At 53.2% G+C, this 11,754-nt stretch overlaps 1 protein-coding gene across 1 annotated transcript; it reads right to left on the bottom strand.

Moving 5' to 3' along the window:
• Positions 1-654: 654 nt before the first annotated feature.
• RGP1 (RGP1 homolog, RAB6A GEF complex partner 1) lies at positions 655-11,664 on the bottom strand. The gene is made up of 9 exons (XM_064405654.1): positions 11,383-11,664; positions 10,624-10,763; positions 7,209-7,345; positions 6,759-6,842; positions 3,076-3,225; positions 2,850-2,996; positions 2,347-2,474; positions 1,944-2,121; positions 655-1,723 (listed from the first exon to the last, which is right to left on the bottom strand). Exons 2-9 carry the CDS (start codon positions 10,737-10,739, stop codon positions 1,500-1,502), a joined length of 1,164 nt encoding a protein of 387 aa, XP_064261724.1. The 5' UTR covers positions 10,740-10,763; positions 11,383-11,664; the 3' UTR covers positions 655-1,499.
• Between the last annotated feature and the right edge of the window lie 90 nt (positions 11,665-11,754).

Genomic DNA, 11,754 nt, shown 5'->3' on the forward strand with positions numbered 1-11,754 from the left:
TGTTCTGCACACCGTGGAAATGCAGATTCTACAGGATCTCCTCCTCCAGGTGGGCAGAAAACCTCCCGTGACTAAAAAAGGCTACAGGACTAAATCAGCCTGCTCCGTGGTAGTCCTGCATTCCGATATCCAGCCCCCAGCAAAGCAGCTCCCTACTCCCTCCCAGACCAGTACTCCCCTGCACAGCAGCCGTGGGCAGCTCACTGGGGTCACCACGGCTCCCCGTGCAGGATCCCCACACCCTGTCCAGCCCCTCTCTGCTCCTGGAGTGCAAGGGGCACAACGCACCTCTGGAACCACTAATGCCCCGCTCCAAAAGCTCCTGGGGTCCCTGGCACTGCAGGCCAGCCCTGGGCAACACTGCAACAGAGCCAGCCCAGGGCAGGTGGCAGAACAGGATGTCCCCAGGGGAGAGTCCCATCCCCACTGGCAAGGGAGCAGGGTGGGGAGGGTTCAGGAAGTGGAAGCAATCCAAGTGCCAGCGTGGAGACAGCCACCCTGGCAGCTGCCCCAGCTGGTGCCATGCCTGTGTTGTGCAGAGCCTTGTGTAGATGTTTCTGTTCTTGCAATAAAAGATACTGAACAAAGAGGTCTCCAGCCTGTGACTGCTGTAGAAGGTGGGATGTGTCCAGCACCGGGAACAATATAGGAATAAGGCTCTTGGGGGAGCAGAGTTTTGCACGTTCAGATGTTTATTACATTTCCATGCAAAGAGGAAAGCTCATTGGAAAGTTCAGTAAAAAAGGGGAGCTGGCGGTTGAGCAGTGAGGTCTCCATGCCAGCTCTTAGATGCACAGCATGAATTTCTTACAGCACCCCAAGGATCCAAGACCAGCAGGATGCTTTCACACCAGGAACCCAGGCAGACAACAGCCCAGGCCTGCATCCTGCTCACCAGCACATGCCAGCAGCACAGGGCTGGCCTGCCACAACCTGCCTCCTCCAGGTGGGGGTGGCTGGAGCACTGGGCTCTATGTGTAGGACAACTCTGCAAGAGGCAGGACACACGCCAGGGCAGGAGAGCAGGGTCTCACCCAGCCCAGGTGGCCACTGTGCTTCACCTAGATGCCAGATGTCTGCTTGTAGGGTCTCTGTAAGGGCACAGCCTTCACCCAAGGGTGGTATGAAGCTTCATTGGAAGAGCTCCCCTCTCCCCTCCCTAGGCTGGGCCTTCCTTCTTGGAAGCCCCATACGAGATCAAGGCACATCAGCGGTTCCCTGGGAAGGCAGATTTCCTTTTGCTGAGTGCTGGGACTTGCACCTTACCCAGGCAGGAAGGGTCCAGCTCCAGCTGGGGGCTGCAGCACGAGACACTGCATCAAGCAGTGTTTTTCCAGCCATGGACAGGACAGACATGCCTGGTGCCCTCCTGGACATCACAGATGGATCCAAGAGGACACTGGGATGCCTGCACCACAGCACACTGGTGACAGTCCTGCCTGCCATTCCCACTGGTGGCACATGCTTGCAGCTCTGCAAGCCAACAACCTCTCCCTACATCAGATGGTGATGGAGTTAGTGCTGGAGAACTGAGATACGTAGGAAGCCAGGATGGGGTTGGTGGGAAGAACTTTGATGGGCAAGTCCCAGCTGAAGGTGTCCACTTCCATCTGCTCCACCCCAGTCCAGGTGACAGCCTCCGACTGGCTCCCACGAACCAAGCAAGTCCCCGCTGACTCCCCAGAAGTCACAAACTCAAAGTGCAGCCTCCACTTCAGGGACACTGTGGGCAACAGGGTAGTCAGCACATAACACCCACAAGGGCCATGGACAGCAGCTGTCTCAGCACAGCCTGTCCTGGCAAGGGGACAGCAAATGACCCCATTCACACAGGCCAGCTACATCCCAAGGGACACAGCTCTGCTGAGCAAGGGCAGGGCTGGGGACATCACGGTCCTCCTGCAGAGATGAGCAGGAGGGTCCCCTCCCTGGTGGCTACTAACCAATGTTGGTGGTGAATCCTGGGGTTGAGCTGAGTGGGATGGGCAGGCTGAAGCTGCTCTGTGCTGTGTGCAGGCAGGACTCCTGATGGCGGGCGTGCACGGTGAAGGAGACAGGCTGCCCCCGCCGCCGCTGGAACTCCTCCTGGATGCTCTCCTCTGTCTGCAGGCTCACGGAGAACTGCAGGGCGACAGCAGAGTGCTTGCTCTCACAACCTCACACACACTTCATGCAAAGCCTTGGGGGGTCCATTTCCCAATTTCCCATTGTCCACCTCACACTCCAAGGTGACCCCAGCTGGGGCCCACCAGAAATCCTCACAGCTCAGTGCCACCCCAATCCCTTCTCCACATCCCTGACCCTAAACCCCTGCCTCTCCCCAGTAATCCCAGACACAGCAATGACCTGCAGGCATGGGATATCTCCTTCTGAGAAGTTGAAGGTCCCAATGACATCCTCTCCAATCTTATACACAGTCTTAAAGATGCAGAACGTTCCCACCTTCCCCCGAGTGTTGCTGATGTTATACAGATCTGTGGAGCAAGAAGAGGGTAAGGGTTGTGGCACAAGGCTCTGCTCTGGGTTAATGACATGATCTCATGCCTCCTGTTTGGGTGTGAAGAACAGTCCCTAGAGGTGGTATTCCCTCTGGGAAATTTCTGCAGTGGGCAAGGGCAAACCCTACACTGGCTGCCATGTGCTGGGCAGAGGGTCTCTGGGTCTGAAGTAGGAACAGCCTGAGACTGGCTAGGAGGCCCTGACCCAAGCAGGCCCTGATAGAGCTGCTCCACAGCCATAGTTGGAAATTCACTTTGTCAGTCAGAAATATTTTGCAGCTGGCCCAGAGATGCTCTCCATGACCAGCTCCTTAGGAAGGACAGCAGGTTTGAGCAGGGAACATGACCTACGCAGGCTGCGTCGGGAGGTGGCCACCATGAGCAGCTCTGTCGCCAGGTCTGCCAGGCGAGAGTCTTTCTTCAAGCCCTCCTCCTCCTCCAGGAAGGGGTTTGAGGGTGCAACAGCCTCATCCTGTGGGAACTGGTAATCCTTGAGCCCTGGGGAGAAGGGGAGAGCATCAGCGGGGCGGGGTGCAGGCCGGCCTGCCCGTGCAGGGAGGGCAGCAGGCGGCCTTACCGTGCAGCACGAGGACGCGGAAGGGCACGCGCAGCAGCTTGATGGGCGAGTTGACGCGCTGGCAGCCAATGGTCAGCTTGTACACGTACTTCACAGACTGCCCCCGGAAAGAGGGGGGGCCATCCACAGGCAGTGTCTCACAGTATGAATCTGCAATGAGTGCAGAAAATTGGCTTTCCAAAGCCAGAGGGAAGATCCTGCAGCTGTTGTGTGCAGGCTCCCAGCACCAAGCATTAGGACCAGCAGTGCTGAGCTAGGGACAGGCTTGGTGCTTTCTGCTGTCTCCTGTCTCCTCCAGTGGCCAAGCACAACTCAGCTCCTCTGCACCAAGAACACTGCTCCCCACATCACATGCACCATCATCCAGACATTGCTTCCAGCACATACAACCACACACACAAACTTTGTCTCCAAAGAATGTGAAAGATGTAAAATCCAGGAATACAACCACGAGAGCTAAACTTACTCATCACGAGTTCAACCCAAATTTGCCTCTGTGAACTCCTCTGCCCAGTGCTCTGACCACAGCCTCCTCCAGGCCCCATCCCATGCAGGTATTGATCAGTACTTCATGCCTCTTTTGCTTTTGCTTTACACAAACCCTCAAACTCAGCAACAAGTAAGTTTTCTCCTGTGTTTCTTTGAAGGACTGCAGCTAATGATCAAGAAACAATTCCTGAGACCTTCACATCAACCTGTGGTTTGTTCCCCTTGACAGGTTGATGACTTAGATCACAGTGTCTGACTCTGAGGGCTCTGAGGTACTGGAGCCTGGCTTTCACCACATTCAGCCCTCCTAGAGCCCCTTGGCCACCACACAAACCCCAGTGCCTCTTGACACAGTGTGAACACTTCTGCAGCTTTCCCAAACCACATGCTGTATAACAAGAAAGACACAAACAGTGAACTGTGGAAAGTCTCCACCTCTTTGGCTTGCCCACCGTAATGCAGATACGCCCTGCCAGAGGAAGGGCAGCATCCTGCTCTGAAACCACAGATCCTTCCCCATGTCTGGCACACGCTGAATGCTGAGGCTTAGATCAAAAGTTAGGGTTACATTTTAAATATAACTTCTGGATTTCAAATAACAGGACTGGAAGGAAGAAAAAAGCCTGTGCTAGTGTGTAGTGGCGACAGGATGTCACACCTTAAAACACAAGCCTCTCTTTCTGGACGAGGGTGCAGGTAAAGCAGAGAACTACCCGGAGAAGGAGGAAAATCAGATATTTCCAAGGAAAGAAGCAGACTTCTGTAACCCCTGTTACAAGAGGGCTCAGACCTTCCCACCCAATGAGGATAATCTGAGCAGAGACCACTACAGTCAGAGAAGGACTGACAGTTTGCTACGTGGCTCAGGAATGCCAAGACTCAGGAAGTCCCAGCTTCCGTGCATATCCCAGAAGGAAGCACATTCCTTGCACTACAAATGCCTTCCTTACCCACCTGCTGTGCCCTCTGGCTGGCCTACTGGCCTGTGTCCAGGCTGCTTCCATTTCCTTCCCTCTCTGTGATCTACCAAATTTTTAAAGGTATTACAAAACCAGAGTGGAGGCAAAACAGCCACAGATATTATTTGAGGACTTGAGAAAAAGCTTCAAGGTGACAAACTTAAAAGAGTTCAACCTGGGCCACGTGTCAAAGGGCTGGGATATGAGTCAACTTTAACATATAGGCACCAAAACAAGAGTAAGTTATTGGGGAATAAGTTGGTCAGCAAATGAAAACAAGTCCTTTTATCAAGAGACAGTCTGACACAACCTCAGCTGTATGTGCCAGCTCTGGCTGCAGTTTAATAACGTGGTATATTGCTGAAGCAGAATTAAGATTTCTTGGGTTTTCTGCTTTGGTTTTTTTCCCTTTCCCAAACTGCGTAGCAAAACTCAAAACTTCTGAAAAACAGGAAATGAAGAATTAAGATACACACCCACACAGCCTTAACTCTCCCTCCATGGAGCTGGCAGGAGACCCCAGGAATGGTCTGCAAGTGTGCCAGCTGCAGTCTCACGTGACAGCAGCAGCACCACAGGCTGATGGGATCGGTGTGAACAGCCTGGCAGGAACCAGACCAGGGCTGTGATACAAGGATTTCAGTGCTAAAAAAGCAGTGCCACATGCAGCCACATCACGTGATGCATGAAACAGACAGGTGAATCACACAGCGAAGGGGAAAGGCTGGACTGTACAGCCAAGGACCCCCGAAGAATAGAGGAGTTTGTGTCCTTCCAGAGGAGCTGAATCCAAGCACCAGGCAGATGCAGGCTGCTTGTGCCAGTGCCACCCAGAGGCAGAGAGGACACACACACATCACCACGTCATTGGAAAGGACAGACAATCCCTAGCTTAGCTGGGGGTTGAACAGCTTCTGCCTGTTAAGCCAGTGCACAGTCAATCCTTCAATCCACCCCAGCCACCTGGAACTTGGGCTGTCATCACTGATCTGTTATCCCAGAAAATGCCCAACCTGCCTAAAGTGTGCCAGGAAAAGGGACTTCCCTCTGCTCCCAGAGAACAGATGTTCTAGCCTCAAACCTGCAACCAGCAAGGAACACAGGAAAATCCAGCTGAACCTCAGGCCAGCTAAAATTTCTGCCTCCTCATCCTCCTTCCTGCTGGCGTGGCCACCTCCTTTCCTCAACATGCTGCTATAGAATAATAAGTGAATAATTAAACGTCTTCAGACAACAGGCTCTGCAGTTTAGGGGCACAACCCCAAGATGGCACTGCCCCACCCCACTAACCACCAAGGCAAGCCAGCCTGGTTTCACCAGGTCCACCTTTCCCTCCAGTCAAGCCCCTCCAAAGCCAGAAAGGCAGGAGACACCAGCTTCAAAACCAGCCTGTCACAACCCTGCGGCTGCTTGGTCTCACTTGCAGCTTCACTTCCAGATCTGCAGAGCTTGGTGATCCAGCAGAGCCCACCCCAGCACAGGCACTGTCTCCCCACTCCCTGTGCTCTGCAGTGTGAGAGGTCTCCACCAACTGTTTCCAGAAGATCCCTGGGACAATAACACAGCTCTCCATGCACAGCCTGACAGGCCTAACATCACTGCTGCTAATCACAGGCCACTGGAATGCAAAGGAGATCTGACATGACCTGAACAGGCTGGGTCACACAGCCACCAACCAAGAGAGAACAGCGCATACTCAGCTGTTTCCACAGCTGTCTATTCAAACATGGAGAGCTTTGAGCAGAGAAGACAAGGAGTGCTCACTCTCACAGCAGGAAAACTAGAACATCCAGAAGACTGTTATTTCCAGCACAGCCACAACCTGAAGAGGAAGCACATACCTTTGGAGGACACCAGCCTAAATTCCAAGAATACACCAGTATGACTAAAGAAATAAAGGCACGGAAATGCAGGTGTGTGCAGCCATTCCTCCTGCTGCAACTAGATATTTCAAAACTTTTTTGCCTTGCAGCTACACAGTGGACCTGTAGCAAATGCCCCAGGACAGGGGCAGGGCTGAGGGACACGCTGCAGTGCAGACAGCTCTAGTGCAACAGAGAACAGACTCTGGATGATGCAGCAGGTCCTCAGCACTCATGCCCTAACCAAAGCACCCCACCTTTTGTGAGCACCAGGATCTCACACTTGCAGCACTCAGGTCTGCAAAGCCAGTTTTGAAAGCAGAGCTCCCCAGAGATGAGCTCTGTGAGCAGAGGAAGAGAAGACAGGACTCACAGGACTTGGACTCCCCAGGATCCAGTCGCAAGTCACAGAAGAGGATCTTTGGTGGGGTGGACAGGATACACTGACCCCGCTCTCCTGGAAGAGAATAAAAAACACATGAATGCTGCACAGCCTTAGGCTGTGTCCAGGTCAGTCAAGCTTTATCCCCCTGGGGAGGAACAGGGAGAAGAGAGCCAGGGAGGAAGCATCTCTTGCCCTGGTTATATTATGAGACATTGCCACTGCAGCTGGACAAACAACTGTCATGTTTCAATCCAAGATACCGTCACTGTGATTTCAGTATTAAGAAGGTCCCACAACATCTACCACCAGGAAAGCAACACAAATTTCTCACTCCCTTCTATGCACGCTGCATCAAGGCACGCACATTATGGTCTGCTTGACTCCTGCTCACTGTGCTCTCACTGTCCCTACCTGGGTGAAGGCAGGAGTGGCACTCACCTCTGTTGGGGACAAAGACGGTCTCATTCTCTGCCTGCACATCGTGCTTGCTGCCATCAGAGGGAGGGAGTGCCACCCGGTTCTCGCTGGCATGAAACTGGCAGTGGATCTGGGCGCTGGCCCATGCCAGCATCTCACTGAAAGCAAAGAGCAACACTCACATCTCTGCTGAAACCTGAATTACAGCAGGCAGGAATTAAGGGAGAAGAGCAACTCTGTCAGCTCAGCTCCATGCAGGACTGCTTGTCGGAAGGAAGAAGGTGTTGCTTCACTGTCACTGAAGCCACTCTCACAGTCCCCTTCCAAACAAGCCTTGCTAGTAAGCTCAAGCTGGGATGCTGACTCAAAGCCATTTCCACCTCAGCTGCTGACAACAGCTTCACCCAAAGCCTGGCTCTGCAGCCCAGGGACTCTTTTTAAGCAGGCAGTAATTGCAGTCTGAGCCACAACACCATTGTCACAGCACTGACATGGCATGAGAAAACACATCTGCCCCAAGAGACATGATGTACACTTGTGGCAGAGGACAACGGGCAGCAGAGGTCAGCGGCTCCTGCCCCCTTCCATGATGACAAGAGACAAGGTGGTTTGTGCAAAACTTCACAGGGATCTATCAGTCACCACGCTGAGATCAGCTGTTCCAAGATCCAGTGCAAAGCCTTACTCATTTGTTCATCTTTTGCATCATCCACAGATTGGGACTGGCCACTCACTGCTCTCTTGGGAGGACACCTCAAGCTGCTGCATGTGGACCCTGGCACAGGTCTCTCAGTCATCAGGAGTTACATCCCAAGCCAGAGGTGACACACAGAGCAGCACTCTGGTAACAACACAACCATTAGGGAAGTGGGCAAATTCTAAAGCAACAAACTCCTGCAACCTGGGCTCAGCTGCCCCTGCCCACAGCACACAGAACTCAGGGCAGGTAGGCACAGACATGCTCCCTCTGCTCCACAGCACCATCCCCAACACAAACATCAGCTGCTGTTTGTGCCAGACCACAGGAGGATGCTTCTGGGTCTTTCATTAGGACCTACTTACTCCTCCTTATGCAAGGACTTTGCTGACGGCAATAGGGTAGGCAAAGGTGTCATTTTGATCCCTCTCTGTACATTAATTCCTGGCCCCAGGAAGTAATGTAGGGCCATGCATCCAGCACAAAAAAAACCCTTGTGTTTTGGACTCTGAGACGTCAGCCATTCCACAGGGCACCTCCCATGGTACTAGTGACACCTTTCAGTTTCCAAATCACTCCTCTATTTTATTTCAATAGCGGTGTCCATGGTTTAGCCAGTGAATAGTTCCTCTGGTGTTTTCTAACATCACAATCTGATTAGTAAGCACCAACAACAGAGCTTTAGGTGGCACAGGGATTTTCTGTGGCAGACGAGTGTCCCTCCATGTGACACATCAGAGCAGTTAAAGGTCTAGATGAACTAGGGGAAAAGGTGTGCTGTATTTGTGTCAGCTGACTAATGATGTGCTCTTTGATCTTATGTATGTGCTGGCTGCCCTTACCAAAACACACCTCAGTTACTATACCTAGTTCCTTTGAGCCCTACAGCTGCAATTCTGCATTTTCAAAAGTACCAGCATGACTTTTTTATCAGGACTGCCATATGTTTTTTTTCTTGTAAGGTATCTGCTGTTGGAAGCAGAGAACTACTCTTGCTTGAGACAATGTTTGCTAATTTTACATAAGATTAGAGTGATTACAATACCTTCAAACACTGTATTTTGAGTAATTTTTCTTTCTATTTCAATATAGCTTTACAACATGACACTGGATTGTTTTCATTTTTTCTAGCCAGATGTCCCAATAAAATTTGCATGTCCCTTCCTGCCAGCAGAGCTGGCTTACTCAGCAAGTGCTTGTTCAGCAGTGGAGGATCCTGCACTGGTGCTGAGGTCACTTCCTTCCAGTCTCACCTTCCCCCACAACTCCTGCAGCCTACACGGGACATGCTCTGTGCAGCTCTGGGTAAAGAGATTTGTTTCTTGTACTCCACCATCAAATTAATTTCCTGCCTTTTTTTCCATTCTGTCCCTGTTCCCAATATGAAGCCTCGCTGCCCCTCCAGCTGCCAGCCCCAAAACCCTCCAGGCTCTGACAGGACTCTCTGCCTGTTGCAGTCTCAGTGCTTTGATCTGGCTCTGCCTTTACGCAACCCACAGCTTCATTTTCCAAACCACCAATCTATTTGCTGCTGCCACTCGTCTGACTTAGCCAGGTCCCGTCCGATTGATCACCTGGGGCTTTTTTAATTATTTTTAAAACCCTTATTTTTCAAGAGGCAGTCCTCTACAGACCACAGCACATCTGAAGTTTTAAATGAAGCTGTCATAAATGCACTGAAGCCCCCCCAAACCATGCCACCTGGTACCCTTGCAGTGCCACAGGTTTCAGAAGCAGGCAAAACACAGGACATGATTTTGTTGTCACAGAGGACAAAACTCTGGGAAGCTGGATGCTTATGCCACAGCTGAATTTGAAACCTGATCTATGCAGTCAAAACACAACAGGAAGAAAAGGTGGAAAGTCAAGGAAGGCAATAAATATTGAAGCCCTCTGCTGCTGAGACTGCAGGCACTGTGAGTGGGCCCACCAAAACAATCACATGTGAACATCATACTGGTGATGAAACATGCTGAACCTGACAGGGCTGGAAACAGACACTTCCCAGGAAGGACTCAAGATGAGAAAGCACTCTCCACTCCCTGAAGAATCAGACGAGGCCGCACACTCAGCGGACGTGAAGGCTTTGGGTGGTTACTTGTGACACAGAGTCACCCCCTGTGAGCCAGCTCGGGAAGCTCCCGTCTTCTCACATCTCCTCAGCACTGAGAAGGGGAGATGCAGTGCTCAAAGGCTGGGCCACGGGAAACGTGGCTGCAGAGGGTGATCCTTTCAGATCTAACCCTGTGTCTGCCACCTCTGGAGGCAGGGATCACACTGATCCGTCCAGCACTGCTGGATAAAAGAGAGCTCCTTCCACAAATGCAGGAAATAATGACGCTGCCTGGATGTTACTCTGTGTGACTGTCACCCTGGTGTGACCAGATAGCCCACTTGGACAGCCAGTTTGGCTTCATTTTCTGCCAGACACTGTCACTGCGGGCTCACCTGAGTGACAGAGAACCTCTAACTGCACACCTCCTTCCTTGCCTGCTTCTCGGGGACACAGAACCAGCATAATTACCCCAGCTTCGCCCCCAAAATTGAGAGATGACGCGAGGCTTCCTTAAGGGAGTGCCTTGAGTAGGGAAGTCACAAGGGGCTGAGCTGGCACCACTGCACTACAATGCAGCCATGACTACTGCTCCAGAGAGGAGAGAGAGGGTGGGCTGCTCCCTCTGCAGGGACCCAGGCAGCTCCAGCATTGGGAGGCTCTGTGCATGGACTGGGCTCCTGTACCTGCTGGCAGAGGTGGACGAGGCCGACAATGGGTTGGTGAAGGTGATCACACACTCCAGCACCTCTCCTGCCAGGAACACGGGCCCACGGCCCAGCTTGGCCAACACTTCGATCATGGCTCGGACAATGCTGCTGCACACCTGCCAAAAAAGCCAACATTAGGCACGTCATCACAGAGCCATAGGTTCAAGGAATCACGGAATGGTTTGGGGTGGAAAAGCCCTTAAAGACCATCTTGTTCCAGCTCCCCTGCCAGGGGCAGGGACACCTCCCACCAGAACAGATTGCCCAGGACCCCATCCTGCCTGGCACTGGACATTTCCAGGGATAAAGCAACCACAATTTCTCTGGGCAATTTATCTGTGCCAGTGCCTCACCACCCTCACAGTAAAGATTTTTTTCTTAATATTTAATCTAAACGTAGTCTCTTTTCAGTTTAAAGCCATTTCCCTTGTGCTGTCATGGAGACACGGAGAGGGCAATGTAACTGAGGGGGAATGGGGACACAATCACACACACACACAGAGAAGGTGTGGGGGGAAACACGCACAGCCCCGTCTTTACAAACACATACATCTTCCTCCCAGGCCCACGCAGGCAAGGAAGCGGGGCTAGGACACACCGCGACGGTGAGAGGGACAGCCCTGACAGCACAGCCCCGCGGCCCCTAACGCAGACACGCGCACGGATAGCTCTACCCGAGGGATCAGGGACACGGGGCCGCAAACTTTCCGCAGCTCCCGCCTCGGGCCCACTCACCGCCCGCACAGGCCGCGCTCGCCGTCCGGCACCACAGCAGGCCCGGCTCCCCCCGCCGCTCGGCGGGGATCGGCAGCGCTCGGGCAGAGTTCGGCAAGGCTCGGGCCTAGTTCGGAAAGGCTCGGGCCTAGTTCGGCAAAGCTCGGGCAGCGCTCGGGAACACTCGGCAACACTCGGGCAGAGTTCGGGCACCCTCGGTCGGCTCCCGGGCAGTTCCCGGACGGCGCTCGGCAACTCTCGCACGCCCCTCAGCAGCGCTCGGCTACTCTCGGAAGCTGCTCGGCGGCGCTCGGGCGGGCGGCCCCGGGCGCCGGCGGCGGGGCGGGTCCGTGCTTCCGCCGTGCCCCGGGGGCGCGGGCGGGGCGGGGCGGG

Source organism: Passer domesticus, chromosome Z, assembly GCF_036417665.1.
Source record: "Passer domesticus isolate bPasDom1 chromosome Z, bPasDom1.hap1, whole genome shotgun sequence".
Lineage (NCBI taxonomy): Eukaryota > Metazoa > Chordata > Aves > Passeriformes > Passeridae > Passer > Passer domesticus.

Coding starts and splice junctions, on each gene's coding strand:
- RGP1 (XM_064405654.1), bottom strand. CDS start 10,739: ATGATCGAAGTGTTGGCCAAGCTGGGCCGTGGGCCCGTGTTCCTGGCA. Junction 2,997..3,075: donor CCGCGTCCTCGTGCTGCACG/GTAAGGCCGCCT, acceptor CCTTCTCCCCAG/GGCTCAAGGATTACCAGTTC. Junction 1,724..1,943: donor AGGATTCACCACCAACATTG/GTTAGTAGCCAC, acceptor TGTTGCCCACAG/TGTCCCTGAAGTGGAGGCTG.